A 24,463-nucleotide genomic window follows, 5' to 3' on the forward strand; every position below is an offset into this window, starting at 1 on the left:
TAGCACTAGCACACAAAAAATAAAGGAGGTATATCACTACAAATTATTAGAGGCAACTCTTTCTTCTTTTTTTTTGTTGTCGTTTATTTTCTTTCCAGAAAAAAAAAAAAAAGACAACTCCTTTTGTCAAAGAATTTAGAATTATGTACTTAACTAATCAACTTAACATGAACTTTTCTTTTACTCGTATTTTCAATCAACCTCAATAATAATTCTAAAGAAACAAAGTTAGCCCGCTACAAATATCTTATCTAGCTCCTCCCCCCCTCCGGGCGGAACATAACAAGTCCAATGAAGTGGGGGCAAGTGGTGGAAATTCACTAGATTCTCGAACCTACATAGTCAAATTGACCAAGTCACCAACTTCCTCAATTGGAGGACCATGTTAATTGTTAAAGTAATCATAATAATAGAATTTCTAGAAGCAGCAAAAAAAAAAAGGACAAAAGAGATGAATGTGGACATGAAGTTGTTGTAGGTGACTTGGTTCTGTTGGGGATTGAGCGGGTTATACCAACTAAGCCCATATTAATTTAGAAACCCCATAGTATAGAAAGTTTAAGCCGGTACTTGTTAAAATTTGACCAGTATTTAATCGATTATATATGTTTAATCTAATTTTGATAAAAATAACACGATTTAATCGATTTTATGTATTAAATTTTAATTATTAAAAAATATTTTTGATACGTCACCCTTATCCTCGGCCGCCCTAAAAGCTCGGCACGTGAGCATATAAGATCAGCCTTATACGAACTGCCCGATAAACTTGGCGCGAAATCAAACATACACGGCCTCACCTATTCGAAGAAATAAGAAACGTGCTCAAACAAACTTAATCACCAAAACTGAATATCATAACCAACCTACAAACTAGGACTTATCCACTAACGGATAAAAACAACTCCTATAAAACCGAGCTAATATCCTCGGTTAGGTCTCAGGTTCCATTCTCAGTCTTCACTTTTTACTTTATTACTCTCACTTTCGAGATTATCACTAACTTGAGCGTCGGAGTATCTTTTGCAGGTATTCCCGCCGTGGTGTTCGTTCCAGGCCGACGTATAGCTCGTCCTCTCCGACGGACGCTTGCTCGGAGTCGCTAAACTCGGCCCCCAGAACCAGGACGAATCACATGGCGCCCACCGTGGGGCCGGAATACATCTGACCTCACCATCTATTTTATTTAGTATCTTACCTTATTTTGCAGGATTTCCTATCCTCGGACATGGCTGACAATGGGAACCCCCAGCCCACACAGGCAGAGCTTCTAGCACAAATCGCTGAGCTCCAAGCGGAGGTGCGGAGGATAGCTGAACTATCCAATGGAAAGCACGAAGGAGAAAGCTCTAAGATCTCGGTGCAGGGCAATGCAGATCCCCTGAACATCACTCCACCAAAGGAGAAGTTCACCCTCGAGAACCCTTTTTCTGACGAGATCACTAAGTTCCAGATGCCGAAAAACTTTGTATTACCTACAGCGCTGGAACCGTACAAGGGGTTTGGTGACCCTCGAGCTCATATAAAAAAGTTTCAATCAATGATGTTCTTTAACGGCGCTAACAATGAGCCGGTGCTGTGCCGAGCTTTCCCCACTTATCTTGACGGCGCTGCATTACTGTGGTTTTCTAAATTGTCTGCAGGTTCTATTTCCTCCTTCGAAGAGCTGGCAAGATCCTTTATTGACTATTTCGCTGCATCAAGAATTTATATCCATGGATCAGACTACCTGGGCACGATCAAGCAAGGCCAACATGAGAGCTTAAAAAACTATATGACCAGATTTTTTGAGGCCATGATGGAGATCCAAGACTTAGATCCGGATGTCCACCTCCATGCCCTCAAGGCCGGCCTTCGACCAGGTAAATTCCGCGAAACCATCGCAATAACAAAACCAAAAACACTGGAGGAGTTCCGGGAAAGGGCTGCGGGTCAAATGGAGATTGAAGAGCTCCGCGAGGCCCAAAGGCCGGACAGACAACCACAAAGGAGGGAAGAGGACAAGACATTCCGATCACCAGGCAACAGGGATACAAAGAAGCCTTTCAAGCTCACACCAAAGTACAACACATACACAAGGTTCAATACCAAGCGAGAGAACATCATAAAGGAGATCTTAAATGCCAAAATCGTGAAGCCACCAGCTCGGGCAGGCAACTACCAAGACCAAAGGTTTGTGGATAGGAGCAAGCACTGCGCCTTCCATCCAAAGTTCGGCCACACCACAGACGACTGCATTGTCGCAAAAGACCTCCTAGAAAGACTGGCGCGACAAGGTCTTCTCGACAAATACGTCGAGAGCCAGAAAGCCAGAAGGGTAAGCTCAGACAGGGAAGAAAACAAACGGGCAATGACAGATAAAAACAAAAAGGAACAGACCACCTCTGATCCACCAAGAGGCATCATCAACCACATATCAGGAGGATACGTAGGCGGTGGTGAAACAAGCTCGGCCAGAAAACGAAGTTACAGAGCGATGCTAGCGATCGAAGGAACTCTACAGCCAAAAAAGAATGAGGACCCAGATGTCACGATATCCTTCAATCAATCAGATTTTAGATCGGCTAGCCCAAATCTTGACGACCCAGTGGTGATCTCCATCCAAGCCGGAGAGCTGTTGGTAAGAAAAACACTGCTGGATCCAGGTAGTAGCGCTGATGTCTTATTTTATTCTACCTTTAAAAAGATGCAATTATCAGAAAAAATGATACAACCTTCCTCGAGAGAACTAATTGGCTTCTCCGAGGAAAGAGTCCCCATCATGGGACATATATGGCTGAAGACTACAATGGGAGAAATCCCTATGTCAAAATCACTTGATATTCAGTACCTAATAGTAGACTATTATAGCCCTTATAATATTATAATCGGGAGGCCCGCCTTGAATATATTCAAAGCGGTGGTGTCCACATTACATCCGTGTGTCAAGTTTCCAGTGCAGGAGAACAGGATTGCTACGGTGTACGCTGATCACCATGAAGCTCGGCAGTGCTACAATGCCTGCCTAAAGCAAGCACGTCCAAGGGAAACAGCTCGGCCTCAAGTCCAAGCCATACATAGCTCGGCCGAAACTACAATGTTAGCCGATCTCGATCCGAGAGAAGACCTCGGCGAAAGACCTCGGCCAATGGATAACCTTCAACAAATAATACTAACAGTAGATGACAAACAATGCACATACATCGGAGAAGCATTAGAGGGAGAAGACCGCGCAAGACTTATACACATACTACGCAAGAACGCCGACCTCTTCGCGTGGACTCCAGATGATATGCCCGGAATAAACCCAGAGGTCATTTGCCACAAGTTAGCAATTGATAAAACAGTCCGACCAGTTGCACAGAAGAAAAGGAACCTCGGAGAGGAGAAAAAGCGAGCAGCACTCGAAGAAACTCAGAAGCTCCTCAACGCAGGTTTCATCAGAGAAATTCGCTTCACCACATGGTTGTCCAACGTGGTAATGGTAAGAAAAAGCTCAGATAAATGGCGCATGTGCGTCGACTTTACGAACTTAAATAAAGCTTGTCCTAAAGATGCATATCCATTGCCTTGCATTGATAAATTAGTTGATAACGCCTCTGGTTTCAAAGCTTTGAGTTTTATGGATGCATACTCTGGCTATAACCATATTCTAATGCATCCAGAAGACCAAAGCAAAACAGCCTTTATAACAGAACATGGAAACTTTTGTTACAAGGTAATGCCCTTTGGCTTAAAGAACGCAGGAGCGACATATCAAAGGCTAATGGACAAAGTATTCCAACAGCAGATAGGCCGCAATATGGAGGTCTATGTAGACGATATGGTAGCAAAAACTCATATGCAGGGATCACACTGTGACGACTTAGTAGAAATTTTCAAACAAATCCGAGCATATAACATGAGACTCAATCCGGACAAATGTGAGTTTGGAGTACAAGGAGGGAAGTTCCTCGGATTCATGCTAACATCGCAAGGCATCGAAGCCAACCCAGAAAAATGCAAAGCTGTGCTGAACATGACAAGCCCAAAGACAGTAAAAGAAGTCCAGCAACTAGCAAGGAGAATAGATGCCTTATCGCGTTTTCTACCCGCAGTGGCAAACCGATCTTATCATTTTTTCCAGACATTCTCTAAGGGCAGGAAGTTCACATGGACAGACGAATGTGAGAACTCCTTTACCGAGCTAAAACAGCTCCTGACATCACCACCAATTCTCCAAAAACCAGAGACAGGTAAACCATTGTGTTTATATCTATCAGTATCTAACCATGCTATAAGCTCGGTATTAGTAACAGAGACAGAAAGAAAGCAAAACCCAGTATACTTCATCAGTAGGGTACTGCAACCAACAGAAACAAGGTACCCGAAGATAGAGCAATTGGCACTAGCATTAATCACCATAGCAAGACGGTTGCGACATTACTTTCAGAGCCACACAATCATAGTACGAACGGACCAACTGTTAAGACAGATATTAACCAGACCCGAGCTAGCCGGAAGACTGACAAAATGGTCAATCGAACTCTCCGAGTTTGACATTCAATATGAGCCAAGAAAGACACTGAAATCACAGGTGCTAGCCGACTTTATATCAGAAATGACTAACGACGCGCCAAACACAGAGATCAATTGGAGTATACATGTGGATGGAGCATCAAACAGAGAAGGCAGCGGAGCAGGGATATTGCTGAAGGAAGGAGACAAAGTTATAGCTGAACAAGCACTACAATTCCGATTCAACGCAAGCAACAATCAGGTGGAGTACGAAGCTTTGCTCGCCGGACTTAAGCTCGCCCAAGAACTGAAAATACCTCGAGTAACAGTTTACTGTGACTCTTCATTAGTGGTGCACCAGGTAAAGGGCGAATTCCAGGTAAAGGATCCTTTGTTAGAGAAATATTCGCTCATAACGAAGGATCTCATCTCAAAGTTCAGTAAATTTGATATTATTCATGTAAACCGAGAACAAAACACCAGAGCCGACGTGTTATCCAAGTTAGCCACAACAAGACAAACGGAAAACACGCCGACCTTGTCACAACTAACACTCAACAAACCAAGTTTTGAGTAGGACACAATCTTAAGCATCATGCAGGAACCAGACTGGAGAACACCTTTCCTCAATTACATCACCATAAGGACGGTACCAGATGATGAACCGAACTTACCGCTTTTTTGAAGAAGAGCAAGTTTCTATACAAAGCTCGGAAACACTCTGTATAGACGAGGACACTCCCAGCCACTCCTAAAATGCATCAGCAAAGAGGAGGCCGAGGATGTCATGGCTGAGACACACGAAGGAGTCTGTGGCAACCATATCGGTGGCCGAGCATTAGCGGCAAAGATTCTGCGAATAGGATATTATTGGCCGACGATAAAGCGGGACTGCATCCTAAAAGTCAAAGCATGTGATAATTGTCAAAAACACGCCACCCTCCCAGAAACCCCGGCCGAGGAGCTCCATACCATAGAGGTAAGCTGGCCTTTTGATAGGTGGGGATTGGATATCCTCGGACCTTTCCCAAAAGCGCCAGGCCAGGTAAAGTTTCTCTTAGTGTCAATAGACTATTTCTCTAAGTGGATAGAAGCACAACCACTAGCACGTATAACAGCAGAAAAAGTGCGATATTTTCTATGGAAAAATATCATATGTAGATACGGTATCCCCAGAGAGATAATCTCGGATAACGGAAGACAATTTATCGATCATAATCTCGCTGCTTTTCTAACAAATTTTAACATCAAACATCACTTTAGCTCCGTAGAGCACCCACAAACTAACGGACAAGTTGAATAAGCTAACAGAGTTATCTTGCAGGGGTTAAAGAAAAAGCTCGGCGAAGCTAAAGGAGAGTGGGCCGACCTTGTTCCAGAAACTCTATGGAGTTACAATACCAGCATTCAATCTGCGACAGGAGAAACTCCTTTCAAGCTAGTATATGGCGCGGAAGCACTCATCCCAGTAGAGGTCAGCGTCCCAACATTAAGGACCGAGCTCTATGATCAATCAAATAATCTACAAGCTCGGACAGCCGAGTTGGACCTTGTAGAAGAAGAAAGAGACATTTCCGCCATAAAGCAGCGGGCCAGAAAACAATACCTAGAGCGAAGACACAACAAAGAGTAGTTCACAGGTCTTTCAACAAGGGAGACCTCGTGCTCAGACGAACAGAAGAAGCTCGGAAACCTCCAGCACATGGCAAATTAGCAGCAAATTGGGAAGGACCCTTCCGAGTTCTTCAAAATCTCGGAAAGGGGGCTTACAAACTAGAAACCCTTAAAGGAGATCAACTTCCAGGGACATGGAACGTCTCCTCTCTGAGGGAATATCAGTCATAGTCTGTATAATAGCGAATGATGGTACTCTTTTTCCCTTCTGAAGGTTTTTTCCCAAATCGCATGGGTTTTACTTGGAGAGGATTTTAACGAGGCCGGACGCCACAAGTCACCACACCAATGTACCTTATAAATCGAATCAATTTTTATCTTAACAACTACTACATTTTTTAACAATACATATTCAAAATTAATCCGAGCTTCATACTCGGAAATCCACATGCGCATGCCGAGCATTATACTCGAAAAAGTACAACCAAAAACTATCATCAAGTTACTCAAAGCAAAATCTTAAGCGCTTCCATTCAAAACCACAAAGTACTACGTTAGAGCACCCGCTCTCATTTTTTAACAAGTTCGTTCAAACAGAGAAATGGCTTCGGCCATCTTCAATACATACATACGATTGTTTCCAATAGACAATCATATCCAAAATATCAGATTTTATAAAATAAGTCATCATTAAGCCGAGCTATATGCCCGGAATCCAAAATATCATCACCAATAACAGTACTTCGAATTATCCAACAAAAAAACAAAACAAGGAAGTTCTAAAGAACCACAACACTACATACAAAGCTTACAAATTTAACTAAAAGCCTACTCAATTTTGTCACCAATACTGGATCCCTCGCCTTCATCAACAACGACAGCCTCATCTTCCACAAGCTGCCCACCCACAACCACCTTGGTCGCGTCAAGCTTATCCACGTCCGACTCAGGAAACAGTACCCGCACTTGAGAAGCGGCACGTTCAAATCCCTGTGCAAAAGCCTCATAGACTTCGGCCTGCAACTCCTTAACCCTTGACCCCAAGCGGTCATTTTCAACCTTAGTAGTCTTTACCTCCTCTGCAGAAGAAAGCCGAAGACGTTTCTCCTCAGCCAGCTCAGAAGACAACTCTGTGATGGTCTTCTCCTTCTCCTCCAAAGCCAAAGACAGCTCGGCGACATCTAAAGCAGACTTATTTTCCTTCTCAAGGGCGAGCTCTTGAGCACGCCCAACAGCCACGATACGCGCACCAATCACCTAAGACAAGAAAAAGCATATCAAAACAGCAACACAGCACGAACATACAAAAATAGGAATTACAACACTTACCTGCAGAAACCGACTCACTCCCACGTGTCCGATATCCTCAATCATCTTCATATCATCCGGAAAGCAGCAAAGTTCATCCGCCATAACAGAAAAAGGGTATAACTTACCCCATAGAGACCGACTATGTACATCCTCCGAATAACCATGTAACTTCTTCTGAGACTCATAAGCCGACTCCACCTTTCGGAGCTCCATGGAAGACTCTCCTTTCTCCAAGAAAGCCTCAGCAACTCTCTCTTTCACACGACCTCTCTTTCGCTTGGCCTTAAAGGCAGGATCAGGATAAACAACAAAGTCCTTCTCAACATTGGTAGTCGAACCCTCCTTTTCAGCCTTTTTTCGCTGACTAAAGAATAACTTCAGACCAGCAGTAGTGATCGTCGGCGCCTTCTCACCTATTCAGAAAACAAAAAGAGTGAGAACAAGCGAGGAGAAAACAACAACGAATAAAAAACGATTAATTTACCTAAATACTTCAGAACAGCCACCCTATCTGTATCCCATTTCAACAACTCCGACACGAATAACAATCCCTTTGGGCCCAATTTTTCAAACAAAAATTCCATCATAAGTTGATCATTAACCGACCTATCATCCGCATCTAAAGCTTGCATAGGCTCAGAACACCAAAATAAAGGGAACCTCTCAACGAGATATTCATTCAAGTAGAACGGAAACTCCTCGGGCACACTCCTCACTTTAACATACATAGTTTTAAAGTCTTTAAAAGAGGACTTGTAAAGGCCAAAAATCGCACGACGAGGATAACTACTTAGGTTAATCCAAACACCCCGATCAACCCCCTTTGCTTGAAATAAGGAAAAGAACAACCGAAGAGAGGGCGGTTGCTCAAGAAATTCCATCAACACTTCAAAAGCTCTCACAAACCCCCAGAAATTAGGGTGAAGTTGACTAGGCGCACAGTTTAATCAATAAAGAACACTGCACTCAAAATCGGAAAATGGAACCCTAACCCCCAACTCAGTAAACAGACAACTGTACATATAGAAGTAAGCCCAGTCATCACGACAATGGAAAACCCGGTCACCAGCATCGCAGGGAAGTATTTCTATCCTTACTCCACTACCACGCCTAACCCAGACATTGGAGCCTAACATATCAACTGACTCTTTATCACAAAATTGAGACACATATTCCTTAACCCTTGAATCAACCCAACCATTCATATCACCCTCACCCACACCAGAATTTCCCTCTTCCATGAAACAAGGCATAGAAAAATAAAATCGAGACAGGAGGAAAGGAACAAAGACTCGGATCAGCACTCACCTTTCTTGCTCATTTTTTCTCGAAAATGCAGAAGTTCCCAAAACACAAAACTAAGGGAAGCAACCTTGTTTATTACAGAATATAAAACAGTTAGAAGTGAAGCGTTACCCTTTAAATCGAAACCATTAAAAAACCCACGATCAGCACTCTGCAAATCAAACGGCCAGGGGTTCCTTGGAACGCGCAGCACAATTAAATCAATCATTCATTAAGGCGCGAAAAACAGAGTAAGCATTAAATGCTACGAAAAACGTTTAAAAACCAACTCACCCAACTACGGCGAGCTTGGGGGCTACAAGGAACATATACGACACCTCAGCGACCGAGGATTACGGCAAGCTTGGGGCTATGATACGTCACCCTTATCCTCGGCCGCCCTAAAAGCTCGGCACGTGAGCATATAAGATCAGCCTTATATGAACTGCCCGATAAGCTCGGCGCGAAATCAAACATACACGGCCTCACCTATTGGAAGAAATAGGAAACGTGCTCAAACAAACTTAATCACCAAAACTGAATATCATAACCAACCTACAAACTAGGACTTATCCACTAACGGATAAAAACAACTCCTATAAAACCGAGCTAATATCCTCGGTTAGGTCTCAGGTTTCATTCTCAGTCTTCACTTTTTACTTTATTACTCTCACTTTCGAGATTATCACTAACTTGAGCGTCGAAGTATCTTTTGCAGGTATTCCTGCCGTGGTGTTCGTTCCAGGCCGACGTATAGCTCTTCCTCTCCGATGGACGCTTGCTCGGAGTCGCTAAGCTCGGCCCCCAGAACCAGGACGAATCAATTTTAAAAAAAAAAGTTTTATACATTTTTATCGGAATGATTCTCTACAAAGAGTCACTTATTTCTTTCTTTTTTGGTCAAGTAGATTGGACAACTTTTAATCCTAGACATTACACCCATGCATTATACACTCATACAACACACTGACACATATTATATAGATACACACTATTAACATAGTTCTATATTCCTCCAAAAATCGGGGAGAACGTGGCTGTTCCGGTTGAAAAAGGCGGTGGACCAGGCCTCGTAGTGGGCGGCAGCTTTGTCGTGGGTCTCCTGGAAATGTTGTTTCTTCTCCAAGAAGAGGATGACCTGAGAGAGGACATAGCTGGAGACATTAGGCACGGGGATCACTCCATCGCCGTCAACCACCAAACCTTCTTCAATAGCATCAGCGTGTCCCTTCAAAACCCCAGATTCGGTCGTAAGGCTCTTATCGATCCCCACAAGTTTTAGATCCGCCGTCCATCTTATTAAATCGTTGTACGAGCTTTTTTTACCCCTTTTGTACCAATCGTGGAGAGAGCAGCAGATCACACTGAATCCGCCATCCTTCGCAAGAGTGTAAAAATGAGCTTTCGCAAGCTCATAATCCTTGCGGAGCCGACTATACTCGTCCGGCTTAAAACAGATCTCCAAAAACCCTGGTTTACTGGGTAGACGAGAGAAAATGAACCAATCGCTAAAGGCTTGACAAGCATCCGCGCTGCAGAATCCCGATTGCTTTCTTTGATTTTAATTTTCTTTTTTATTCTGTCGTTCACGTTGTTGATTGTTCTCATTCTCTTTCTATTGTCCTCCTGAACTTTTTTTATATTTATTAATTTCCTTTAGAAGGATGTTTTACAGTAAAGTGTGTTGACTTACGCCACGCCATGGCGTGATTTTCGCAGGTGGTCCCTTTCCGTGTTGGTCTTCCACCCTAGTAAGAAAACCTGGTAAACCAGCCAATCAATAGATTGATTTCACACCGGACACAGCATAGGAAACTTGCTGTTTCGTTCTCTGTGTGAATAGCAAAAAAAAACCACTTAAAAAACAAAAAATAACAATGAAGAAAAGATACCCGTGTGTGGGTAATATTTTATTTGGTCATTTTAAAAACTTAAAGACCGATTGGAAATACGGTGAAAACTTTGAGTAAAAACTTATATGTTTTTGTGCAAGGCAAATTCTCTAGTGTGGATATACACAAACATCCATACCTATGGATTCTGATGTGTATGGAGAAAGGAGTGACGCGTGGAATAAATGCTGTGCAGTCTTGCTCTACATGATAGCCCGCATTTCGAAAAGTCTGGCAGCACAGCAGAAGAAATCAGGTGTTGTTGGAGGTTTACATTAAGATCAATGAGTGGTTAATGTGAGTTTAGTGATTAACTGATTATGATTTGAGAATGATTTTTGATAAATGGGCTGAAGTTATTTGGGCTCATTTAGGCTGTTTATTTTTTGTTAACATAAGTTTTATTGTTAACATAATATATTAATAATATTATTTTTTTATTAATATCTTAAATTTTAATTATTTTTTATATTTTTTACTAATCATATAATATATGTTAAATAAAAAATTACATATTTTTGTACCGTGTTAATTATTATTTCTTTTTTTTAGAAGAATAAAATAACTGTCACCGATTCAAAAATAAAAAATATTATTATAATATAAATTAGTAAAACATTCTAGTCCTTATGGTGAAGGAGATTGTATCTTCTTACAATACTGTGTCAGTGTGTCATTTCCTTCTCCTTTATTTTGTAATGGTTTATGTCTTTCTTTGTTTAAATATTACAATGAAAATTTTATAATTGTCTTTATGTGAATATATTTTTTTGATCCTTGAATGATAGATTATATGGTTAGATTTTGATATTTATAAAAGTATTATTTTTGTTTAAAGTGTGGCTAAATAAATAAACTACACTTTTAACCAAAGCATATTTATAAGAAGATATATTTGCCATCTTCATTGTAGTATCCACCTCTTTATTTTGGATCAATAGTTCATACAATATGGTTTTTTTTCTTTCGTCCAATTAGTATGTAACACAAAGAATGAACAGCCCTAAATGAGCCCAAATAACTTCAGCCCATTTACCAAAAATCATTCTCAAATCATAATCACCAAACTCATTAACCACACATTGATCTTAACGTAAACCTCCAACAACACCTGATCTCTCCTGTTTGGGTCACTGTGCTGTCAGGCTTTTCGGAATGCGAGCCCTCATGTAGAGCAGAACTGTAGAAGTATTTGTTCCACGCGTCACTCCCTTCTCCATACACATCAGAATCTATAGGTATGGATATTTGTGTATGTCTATACTAGAGAATTTGCCTTTGTGTAAACGTGATAGCTACAAGTCACTTTTTGTTTTTCGTGTGTGCGAGAGAAGAGTGTATTTTCCAATGATGTGAGAAGAGAAGTGTTTAACTTTGTTACGGGAGCTACAAATTGGTGCCTTCGATTTGTAATTTCGAATATAAAAAAAATTTTAATGTTAAAATCGGACCGTCCGTTTTTATTTCAAAAAATAAAAAAAATAAAAAATACAAAACGGACCATGCGATTTGTAGTTTTTTTTTACCAAACAAATCGGACTCTCCGATTTGTAGTTTACTTTTTTTTTCAAATAAATCAGACCGTCCGATTTAAATAAAACACCATATAAAAAAAAACACCTAATCTTCAATAACAATGTATTATACATATATTTAAACAATATAAAAAAAATTAGCCAGCTACAAGTCGTTAAATCACTATCAACTTCACATCATACGTTTTTACCAATTTTAAAAACCATTTTGAAAATTACCTCGTAAAAAAATATGTCTAAAACAAAAGAGTAAGAAAACATAGAAAACTTGATTTCAGAAGAGTAGGATCGGAAGTGAGCCGAGTTGAGATGAGCTAGACCAAACTTAAGCTTGGTTCACAAAAATTGAGCTTGGCTCATAGCTCGACTTATTAACAATCGAGTCTATTTCTTAAGCTCAAGCTCGACTCACCGAGAACTCACGAGCTGGCTCAAATAATAGAAACATAAATACATAATCTATAATTCTATATCAATAAATTATAACTTACATATTCATCAAAATTATATGTAAAAAATAAATATAAAAATTTAAATAATTAAGATCATTAATATATAATAATAATATATTATTATTTCATATGTATATATATAATATTAAAAGTATAGATTAAATGTGTATATATGTGTGTGTGTGTGTAATTGAACCAGTTTACGAGTTGATGAGCTCGAATTGAACCAGTTTACGAGTTAATGAGTCGAGCTCATCCAAGCTCAAGTTCGGCTCATTTAATTTATGAGCTCAATTCTAAGGTCAAGTTTGGCTCACCAGCTCACGAGTTTAGCTTATCGAGCTATTAACGAGTCAAACTCAAATTGGTTTATGAGCTGACTTGACTCACTTCCAACCCTACTGAAGAATAAAAAAATCTGATAAACCAGCCAATCAGAACGAAAAAGTTTGCACTTGATTTCACACCGGACACAAAGTAAATAAATAAATAATATGAAATAACAAATAGGGACCCAATATGATGCAACTGAGTTAAGCCCCACTTTGGTCCCTGAGATTGACGAGTTGACTGATTTAGTCCTCCAGATCCAGATTGCACCAAATTAGTCCCCCAGATTCGAAAAAATGCACCACGTTAGTCCTTTCCCTATTTTCCGTCACCGGAGGTCTGACGCCGTTAGTGACTTGGCAAATATTACCACGCTGGACACAGTAACGGTTGTATGACATGGCCTAAAGTTTGAATTGCTCCAATTTAGTCCTTATCCCCCTTTTAAAACCTAAGTTCACCATGTCACCCCATCATCTTCTTCTTCTACCCGTTTCTCTCTGGTTCTTCGTCTCCTGCTCCCTTCCAAGTTTACCAGCATGATTGCAAGTGGGAGCCAGAGTTCCATGCGGTCCAACAGTAGGAGTTCCAGTCGAAGTAGAGGGTCGGTTGTTCCACAGTGGTGTGGGTGTGGGTGCCGCCCTGTTCTTCGGTGGTCCACAACAGAGGCTAACCCTAACAAGCCATTCTTTGGGTGCCCTAACTACAATGTTAATGGTAAGAGGTGGTGTGGTTTGTTTGTCTGGGCTGACATTGGAGAAGAAGACCTGAGAGGAAGGGTAATGTCTACTGTGGATGGTGACCAAGTTAGGGTGGATTTGGCTTGGAGAATTAGGAAGATAGAAGCTGAAATTAGAACCCAAAAAATGTACATTTTAGGTTTGGCTTTGTTTGTAGTTTTTGTTGTGGGTTTTATGTTGGTAGTTAAAGCTTGAAGATGAGTTTGTGTTTCTGTATTCAGGGTGGAAGTGTATTAGAAGAAAGTAAAAAGAGGGCTGCACACGCATGCACACAGGACATTCCTGAAGGAATTAACAAAGTAATGTGTCATTAAAGTATTTAACACAGTTCTCTTGGTTAATAAAGAAGTATGTAATTACCTGTTAGCATCCAAAATTGACATGTGCAGAGTCGCTTGCCCAAATCCACTACCATGTTAGTTGGATGACCATGAACTTCAAACTTCTCATAGTCATCATCCCCTGTCCAGATTGGCATCCAACTTTTAGACTCCTTCCTGATCTTGTCCAACCTACTTTGAACCACTGGTGGTAGCTTTCCTACATGCTTGGCTAACTTAACTTTGTTTTTAGCGATTGTTCTCAAAACAAACATTCTGACCTCCTCAAGTAGCGTGATGATTGGCTTGGCCCTTGCTTCCTTAATTCTTGCATTAAAGACCTCGCAAGCGTTATTGCAGATATTATCCAGTTTAGGAGCATGACTAAATGCTGACTTTGTCCAGGACTCCATAGGCCACTTGTTCAGGTAACTCCACGCATCTTCATTAATTTTTTTAATCTTCTTCATATTGTCAGAGAAATCTTGATAAGTTGTTGATCGTGCGCATTCCCAAAGTAAACCCTTTAACTCTAAATCCTTCCACTGCTTGTTAAAATTTCTCCATAAGTGCCACACGCAGAACCTATGGTGGACATGAGGCATGACCTCCTGGACTGCAGACAGCAGGCCCTGCATGTGAAACAGAAACAATTCGTGATACATAATAGTCCCTGAGTTACACATCGTGATATATAATAGTCCCTAACTTACAAATCATGATACATAATAGTCCCTGACTTACAAATCGTGATACATAATAGTTCCTGAGTTATAAGTCGTGATACATAATAGTCCCTAGGAGCATAGTTCACATAAAACTCAAACAGTATACAACAGTAACAACATTCAGTTCATAGCTTTATACAACTAAGTTTACATCATACAATTCAGTTCACAGCATACTATGCACAAGCAGTAAAGGCATTCAGTTCACAGTAATACAATTCAGATCAAGGTACTTACATTAACTAGCAATAGGCTATACCAATTCTAATACAACAACCTACTAGGAAAGGGCAAACAATAGCCATTTATATTTACCTTCTGCATGTCGTTCATGAAGCACCATTTGTTTTCTTTATAGTCTCCAAGGTCCTCATGGAGTAGCTCCAGAAACCACCTCCAGTTCTCCATGTTCTCGACATCCACAATTGCCCATGCTATAACATAGATGTGATGATTTGCGTCCTGACCCACAACGGATAGAATCTGGCCTCCAGTTTGAGTTTTAAGGAACGCACCATCTAAACCAATCAGTCGCCTGCACCCAGCCTTAAAACCATTCTTGCACCCACTAAGACATACATACATCCTCTGAAAGATCACATTTTCATCTGGTTGGGGGATGGTTCCTATTCTAACTGTTGACCCCGGATTACACTTCAATAGAGTTTCTCCATAGTCCCTTACCATTGCATACTGGGCCTTCTCATCCCCATACACCACAGCTCTAGCGTCTGCCAAGGCTCTAGAAATTGAATTCCTATTCAGCACAAGATCACACTTGGACTTGAAGTATACAGCTGCCTCACATTGTCTGAAGTTAGGATATTTCCTAACCTTCTTCACTAACTTGCTAGTCAACCAATTCCTATTTGCAGCTCGGTTGGAGGCCTCTCTAGCACAAGTGTGGTCGTCATTCAAGGTTTTTATCTGCCAACATGTCTCCTCGTGGTCTCGTGATGCATATACCACCCACTTGCAATCCTCAACTTTACAAACAGCCCTGCATCTCACAGCATCGTTCTTAATAAACTGAATCCTCCTACCTTCTTGAATTGTAAACTCTCTCACTGCCTCTCTGAACTCCCACTTTGTATTAAATTTCATCCCCACCTCAAGTTTTAAATCACCGAATCGAATACCATCTCTAAATACTGGGAATACATCATCTGGCTCTTCTTCAAAAAATTCTTCATCCGAAGGAGGAGGAGTCTTCATTTCCTCGGAGTGCCAAGAGTTGGCACCATCAGACTCTGCTCCAGGATCATATGAGTTGTCCAGATTTTCATCTCCGGTCACAGGCACTTCTAAGAAACTCAAGTCCACATCACACTCCTCATCATCCACAACCAATGCGTCATCATCGTTAAGAAACTTCCTCTTAGACTTTGCTAGTCCCTCAGCAGGTGCATGCTTCGAGCCAGGCTCTCTCCTCTTGGTCTCACATTTTTTAACAACATCATCATCAGTTGAGCTATCATCTCTCCCAGGATCATATGAACTGTCCTCTGTGGTGTGTTCATCTTCAGAAGAAGACAACCTCAGCACTTCTTTTTTCTTCTCATGTTGCTTCCTAGTCCTCACTTGTGAAGTAGACCTTGTGCAATAGGCTTTAGCTCTGATTTTGGGCTTTGCCTTTGGGTTGGGCTTAGACACAGAATTTTTGTTGGGCTTGGACTTGGGCTTAGAGGCATTCTTCGGGTTGGCAGTGGCCTTCTGTGATGAGGTAGTATTGGCTTTTTGATTTGGGTTGACATTTGAATTGGGTTTCAGTTTTGGGGGAACTGGAGGAGTAGTTGTAACATGCTCTGCAGTAGTAGCTTGGCTAGGATTAGAGTTGGGTGTGGTAGTAGGATTACTGTTTTGGGTTGTTGGGTTACTAGCACCAGGATCTGTTGGTTCTATGGTCTTGGGTGGTGAGGTATTATGCATTGGTTCAGTGCTCTTGGTGAATGGAGTCTCATCAGCAGGGGTAGTGGGTTTATTAGCTGGGTTTGGGGTTTCATCTTGTAGGGGTTCATGGTCATCTTCATCACTAGGCTTTCTCAAATCATCATGGTCACCCTCAACATACTCCACAATCTCATTTCCCTCAAGAATTTCTGGTGTTGAAACTGCATGCTCAAAGTAAACATCAACCAGCCCCTCATTCTTTTCACCCATGAAACACATCTCTCTCAGCTCATCATCACAATTCAGAGCTCTTAACCCAACTTCTAAACTCCTCCCAGGCACATGCCACCAACATTCTCCTATCCTATCATATCCTAGTTCCTTATAATAATTTCTCACCCAAAAAACATCTAAAGTATTTACATCAATGTCCCCAACGCATGCCTTCTTATCAGGAGAATATATAGTCATCCCTTTTTCATCTTTTTGAAATTTTCCCCCATGGTGGAACATTATATCTAAGTGCACATCCATCTGCATGATTAACAAAAATTTCTTTTCAGAAACAGTTCCACACAATGATCCCTTTAACATACTTTTCATCAACTACATTCATACATTATAGAAACATATATCAAAATAAAACAAATTTATCCACCATCAGAACAGAGCATGAAGACAAACCCCAAAAAAACAGTTGCAGACAACATCCAAATAAAACCCTAGCCCAAATTCCACTACAAACTTTATGGAAAAATAACTTACAAAGCAATAAACTATGATCAACAACCATCAACGCATTCCCTAAAATTTGAAAAAAAATATTTTTAAATTCTTCACTAACCTCGGTGACGGAACAGAAGCTCCTTGTTGCAGCAAAGTCCCTCCTCACACAACTGTTCAATGTTTTCTTGCGATCAAGCAGTCTCCGGAATCCTATTGCTTAGTCGTTCCTGATTTCAGTGACTAACGGAGGAGAGACGTTTTTCCTCTGTGTCAGTCATGGAGGGGTTGAAGACGAAGAGTGAAGAACAACGAGGGAGAGGCCAACGTTTTGTTTTCCTTTGCATAGAAACGACGTCGCTCAAAGGGGGATTTTAGCGCCAATCTACAAACGACGCCGTTTCCACCGTGTCCAGCGTGGCAATATTTGCCAAGTCACTAACGGCGTCAGACCTCCGGTGACGGAAAATAGGGAAAGGACTAACGTGGTGCATTTTTTCGAATCTGGAGGACTAATTTGGTGCAATTGGGATCTGGAGGACTAAATCGGTGCAACTCGTCAATCTCAGGGACCAAAGTGGGGCTTAACTCTGATGCAACTATGAATTGTTAATAACATTATTACCTGATCTTACAAACATAAATTGTCAAATAACTGAATAACAGCTCTTCAACTATGATGCAACACACTTATTCCAGCAGATAATAAATGTCTAGGAAATTCTTTAAATCTTATTTGCCACTGAATTTCAGATTTCGAAAAATCTAAGTTGGAAAGTGACATTTTAGATTATTTTTAATGAATTTTTTACTTAAATAAAAAGTTAAATGTGTAATGATACTGATACGTCACTCTTATCTTCGGTTGCACAAAAAGTTCGGTACGTGAGTCAATAAACTCGGTCCCGTATCAATCGCCCGAAAAGCTTGGCACGAGAGCAGAACCGGAACAGCACCTCCCAGCTAAAAAATAGGAAACGTGCTCAACTAGTTTAAAGCACCAAAACAAAATAATGTAACCAACCTACAAGCTAGGACTTATCCACTAACGGGTAAAAATAACTCCTATAAAACCGAGCTAATATTCTCGGTTAGGTTCAGGTTCTATCACTCTCAATCTTCTACTCTTTACTTGAAACTCATTCACTGAAAATCATTACTGACTTGAGCGTCGGAATATCTTATGCAGGTATTCTCGCCGCGGTGTTTGATCTTGACCGACGTAAAGCTCTTCCTCTTTGTTGGCGACTTACTCGGAAACGCTTAAACTCGGCCTCCCTAGTGTTCGGACGAACCACATACAATTCTCTAAATTGAATCAAATTATAGCGTTGTCCTATTTTTTTATATAAACCGCGGTTTTGAATTATTAATATTCGTGGTTAAAAAAATATTTACTAAAGACATAATAATAAGAGTAAATATTTTTTTTGGTTTTTGACTATTTATCCGATCTACCTCCTAAAAATTTAAAAATTTAAATTAGTCCCTTATCTACTTTGATATATGTACGTTCTGATGGCTGAAGAATGAAAAATGAGGATTTTGATTAGGGTTTAGTTCTGCCTTTTCTCTGTTTACTAGTTACTAATACTAGCTCTCACTCTCTCAGGTCTCACCAGTCACCAGTTTTTTCAATTACTTCTTAAGGAAAAAACCGTCAACACTCAGATTTATTCTGTCCCTCACATTTCAATTCGAATGTTATTTTTAGCTCAAATTTTTTTTTATTATTGTATGAAAAATAAACTTCACGTCAATAGAGAAATACTGAAATAGTTAAAAATAAAATGATATTATACGAAACTATTTTTTAGAAAAATATTGTATGTACTAATAATAAAATTTGAATTTGAAATAAAGTTTAATTTTCATGCACTGACAGTATAAAATATTTTACTGACGGTGTAAATCCTATAAAATATCACATAGTCGTGCAATTACAACTATAGTAATTTTTGTTAATGTAACATTATGTGATTGGATATGTTAGAAACAAGAGACTAAATTGGAGAAAGAATTTGTGTATTATTGAGTGTGTTGATACAATATAGAAGGGTATTTATAGTGTTAAGAAAATCGAAATAATAAAGACGTAATATCCTATAATAAATATTTAGATATACTAAATAATGCTAATTGATCCTAATTATATTCTAACATCTCCCTTCAAACTCAAGTAACAACTTGAGTTTGAAACTTATTTAAAACAACGACATATAGAGAAAAAAACTGCATAAACTGATAAAACGGGTGTAGACGAAACTGCTGGAAGGAAGCGCAGACGGAACTGCCGCAAAGAAACACGGAACTGCCACAAGAAAACGCAGACAAAACTGCCACAAGGAAACGCAGACAAAACTACCACAAGAAAAGCAGACGAAACTGCTAAAAGATAGCAAAAATTATATGATTTCTTCGGAAAACAGCGGATGACATTGGTGTTTGATTATTCGACTCAGAAAGACACAAGACGAAGAGAATATGCTAGTCGGTAAGGTGAAAAAACATTAAAGAAGTGACAAAAAGGAAGGGAAAAAATGGCACGGAAAAAAAGTATGAAAAATACGATAATTTTAACAGAAGAAAAACAACATATCCTCCTCAAGGAGGATACCATGGCTCTGATACCATGTTAGAAACAAGTGACTAAACTGGAGAAAAAATTTGTGTATTATTGAGTGTGTTCAAGTTGTCTGGAATGATACAATATAGAAGGGCATTTATAGGTGCTAAGAGAATCGAAATAATAAAGACGTACGGAACTGGCACAAAGAAACGCAGACGGAACTGCTTCAAGGAAACACAAACGAAACGCAAACGGAACTGTCGCGAGAGAACGCAAACAGAACTACCACGAGAGAACGCAGACGGAACTGTCACGAGAGAACACAGATGGAATTGCCACGAGAGAACGCAGATGGAGACGGAACTGTCACGAGAGAACACAGATGAAATTGCCACGACAGGATGCAGACGAAACTGCCGAGGAACTGCCGAAAGAGAGCGAAAACTATATGATTTCTTCATGAAAATAGGTAAGCAGCGGATGACAATGGTATTTGATCATTCAACCCGAAAAAACACAAGATAGAGAGAACAAGCTAGTTAGTGAGGTGAGAAAGTATCAAAGGAGTGACAAGAGACAAGGGTATGACATTAAAAAAAAGTACAAATCTTCAAGGAGGATACCATGGCTATGATACCATGTTAGAAACAAGAGACTAAACTGGAGAAAGAATTTGTGTATTATTAAGTGTATTCAAGTTGTCTAGAATGATACAATATAAAAGGGTATTTATAGGTATTAAGAGAATCGTAATAATAAATATTGTTAGAAACAAGAGAGTAAACTGAAAAAAAAAGGTTTGTGTATATTCAAGTTGTGTAGAATGATACAATATAGAAGGGTATTTATAGGTGCTAAGAGAATTGAAATAATAAAAAACGTAATATCCTATAATAAATATTCAGATATACTAAATAATACTAATTATATTCTAACATAATACACGTGTAAAAGAGTTTTACACTGACAATACATCAAAATTAAATTCTTTGAAATATTGCATAAACTATAACTCGTCCTTCATGCTCCATATCAAATTCTATTAAAGAATATCAATGTAAATACATTATACATTGGTTATAATATTAGTTTTAAAACACAATTCATATAAGGAAAATTATTTACACTGTTCTAACCAATTATTATATCTAGTCACAAAAAGAAATTACATATCTTTATCCAGTTTTAGAATCCTAATTAAGTTGCTTAGTGTTACTTTAGACTCTAGAGATTATTTAAGGAAAATACTTTTAATCAGTTAGAAACACACATTAATTGCTAAGAAGCAATAACTCAAGTGACATAGTCTCCCTATACTCAATTAAGAGGTTGCGGGTTCGAGTCTCTATATCTTTGATAAAAAAAAAAAAAAGAAACACACATTAATTATTAAGACCATTTGTGTATAATACACGTATAAGTGTATAACTATCCGTCTCATTCTTCAGTTGCTTTTGCTAAATACGATCACCATACACCTCACAAACATTGATGTCGCTGTGAATGTCTGAATGACCATGAAAGGGATAGCACCCATCATTCACATCTTTAGAGGGAATGGAGACTTGTCTATTTCAAACCCGATGAGCAACACCATTTTACATTTGAAAGAAATCATTATAGTCAGGAAAGAACTAACCAATGCAAAAATCAACTAAGTTCCATCAAAATCATATACTTATACATAACGGTTTAGAGAGTAATGCTCCATAGCAGAGCAATATCCAAATGGGTTCATCATCAATTGTTTCTACAACCTTCAAATAGGAAACAAACTGAAGTTCACCAAGAAAGCTAACATAAAAATGGTGAACGAGCAATCAACAATTCCTTTGATTAACAACAGCTAGCAAACCAATTTCCGACTTGATGGCCAAGCCTACTCTGTGACTCTAACATAAAGGGATGAGAGCATTCGCGAAAATGATAATTTCTCACACCAAATCGATGTCTTGTCAAGGATCCTTGCCGCCAGGTCTGCCACTTCCTCAGTTGTCACAACCAAGAGGCTTGGTATGTTGAGAAAGTCCGCAACCTACACATCCACATCCACACAGCATTGCATTAACTATTAGCAAAGCACTAACTAGCAAAGAAAACTTTGCTCCCAAACCAACTTTGATCAACATAACACAAAACTTGGGAGGTCCCTTGGAATTTGCAAACGCAGAGTAAATTTTTTTAGCAATTTTGATACTCCTATGACTCCCACATTACAACATAAATGCACCAAGATGTGTTATTTGTATACATGTGATAACTATTAGTATCTAACTTACTTCAAGAGTGCAAAACAAGAAATATCACATAAATTCAAGTGAGATGAAGTGAGTTTTGCTATTAAGGACTTAGGTTCTAACTTCTAAGATTCACCTCACATGTATCGCATTTAGTGTGAATATTTTCCAAAAATTTATGTAGCAGTTAACATCAAGAACAATAATCAAATGCATCTGACCATGACTAGATAGATACATGACTCAAGTCAAGTGAACTCACTGTATCCAAATGTGGGAGAATGCATCGGTTACGCTTGAGGAATTCTGTCATCCAGCCTTGGAAATGGTCCACAATCAGAAGGCCCTCCCCGATAGGGTGGAAATCATGTATCTCAAGGAAATCATATGTCTTCTGACAGAAGTCGATGACCTGAGAGAGAACATGGCCAGTGCAGCTCACATTGATGTTCTCAGAATTCCCATTGTATCCAACAAGCTTTCTCAAGAACAGCGATTGATTAACGGCAACAGGCACAAACATCTCTAAGACCTTTCCATCAGAACTTGTAAGGGAAACATGGTTCAATTCTTGATGACGGTAGTCACCACAGTAAAGAGAAAGGCAGATATTCCTAAAGTCAGTGGACATCATGAGAGCCTGGAATTCCTCGAGACGACTCTTGCCAAAATCTCCTGTTTGAGTGAACCAGTCCCTAAAGCCTTTACAGGCAACAACACTGCCTCCTAATAACTTAGCGCGGTCCAATTCCTCTAGAATCTCTCTGCTACGGTTGTTGTCCACACCAGTGAAATAATGGAACATTTGGCTGAACGAATACTCGTTGGTGTGGCAGCCACCATGGCGCTCTAGCTCCTGAGTTGTCATAGCCAATAAGCTCGGGATCTGAAGATCTTCCGCAGCCTACCAAACACGATTGACTCAATTTAGTCCCTCAAACTGAAATCGTTACACATTATGATCGCTCAAACTTCAATTGACCATATTTAATCCCTTAAAATTGGGTTAATCGAATTTTGATGACTAGATTGAGTTTTATTCGACTATCCAATCCCTTAAAATTGTACAACTATTCTATAGCCAATAGAATATTTGTACAATGTGTATAATGAGCTATTTATTTGGCTCAATATGAGTTAAAAAATAAACATCATCCATACTATTCAGAATAACTATCGGATACAAAACATGCCATATCAAAGAGTCACATCCCCACATCCTACCACAACTAAATCATACCTCAATTTTAAACCAATCTCTAACATAAATTACTTACCGAAACCAACAAAATCATCAATAATTCATCACATATACATACTCATTCTCATCACCTTATCAACTATCATTAAGTCATCATTTAACATTCCATTTTTATCTCCAACATCAACCACTAAAACAATTACACAATTTATATCAACAATTATCATCTGAGGTACTAAGCATCCAACATACTCATGCATTCACACCTATCCTAACGTCATCTAGCCTAAATTTTCACAAGACATTATATATTAAATATGAGAAACCTAAACTATACATTGGCTGATTTCCTGGTATAACCCAAAGACACCACCAAAAGGTTCAAACTCAGCCCCAAGAATCCAAAGCAATGACATCCAAAGCTCCACCAAGATTCCAATGTTTACAATCAAGCTCCAATTTACATATATACACACCTAATACACATTTTCACAACCCGCACCGCCAAATTGGCGGATTTTGGCGGAGTGGGGCGGGGTGGGACGGGCCGGTCCGCAGGGTCAAAGATTTTTTTTTTATTATTAAATAAAAAATTGATTCCTATTATAAAATTAATAATTATAAAATTTTCAAACACTTTTTTTTGTTTTTGAATGTGTATAATAAGCTATTTATTTGACCCAATATGACTTAAACTCACCCATACTATCCCAAGAACGCTTGACCTTTCGGATCTAGAGTTCTATACCATGTCATGAAACACTCATCCAAAAAACTTAAGCTGATGGAAAAAAGTAATACTAATAATTATATCTCTAATACTACCCTAACACTCTCTATATTTCCTCTATTAATTGGAAACGGAACAAATTCGGTTAGTTCTATACTGTTTTTGTCTTGCCTTTAAATGAAACGTAATGAATGCGAAGGGAAGAGAAGTGACCTGATGCAATTCGCGGAGAATGGGACGGTTCCGGTTGATGAAGGCCGTGGACCAGCCCTTGTAGTTGGCGGCAATTTTGTCGACGATCTCTTGGAAATCACGTTTCTTCTGCAAGAAGAGGATGACCTCTGAGAGAACATCGCCGGAGACGTTAGTCAACGGGATCACACCACCGTTGCTGCCAACCGAATCAAGAAGGCCTTTCAAGACCACGGATT

The 24,463-nt window shown here is 39.5% G+C and overlaps 2 protein-coding genes across 4 annotated transcripts in view; both read right to left on the reverse strand.

The window, feature by feature from the left end:
* Nucleotides 1-24,463, reverse strand: part of LOC107609547 — a 65,325-nt gene that overhangs the window by 6,671 nt on the left and 34,191 nt on the right. The window lies entirely within an intron of this gene.
* LOC107608775 overlaps nt 21,497-24,463 on the reverse strand; it is a gene marked incomplete in the record, with an annotated part of 3,463 nt that continues 496 nt past the window's right edge. The window contains 3 exon segments of the mRNA XM_016310508.2: nt 21,497-21,899; nt 22,364-23,005; nt 24,246-24,463. Of these exon segments, the coding sequence (XP_016165994.1) occupies nt 21,744-21,899; nt 22,364-23,005; nt 24,246-24,463 (1,016 nt within the window).

This window comes from Arachis ipaensis, chromosome B07 (assembly GCF_000816755.2).
Source record: "Arachis ipaensis cultivar K30076 chromosome B07, Araip1.1, whole genome shotgun sequence".
NCBI lineage: Eukaryota > Viridiplantae > Streptophyta > Magnoliopsida > Fabales > Fabaceae > Arachis > Arachis ipaensis.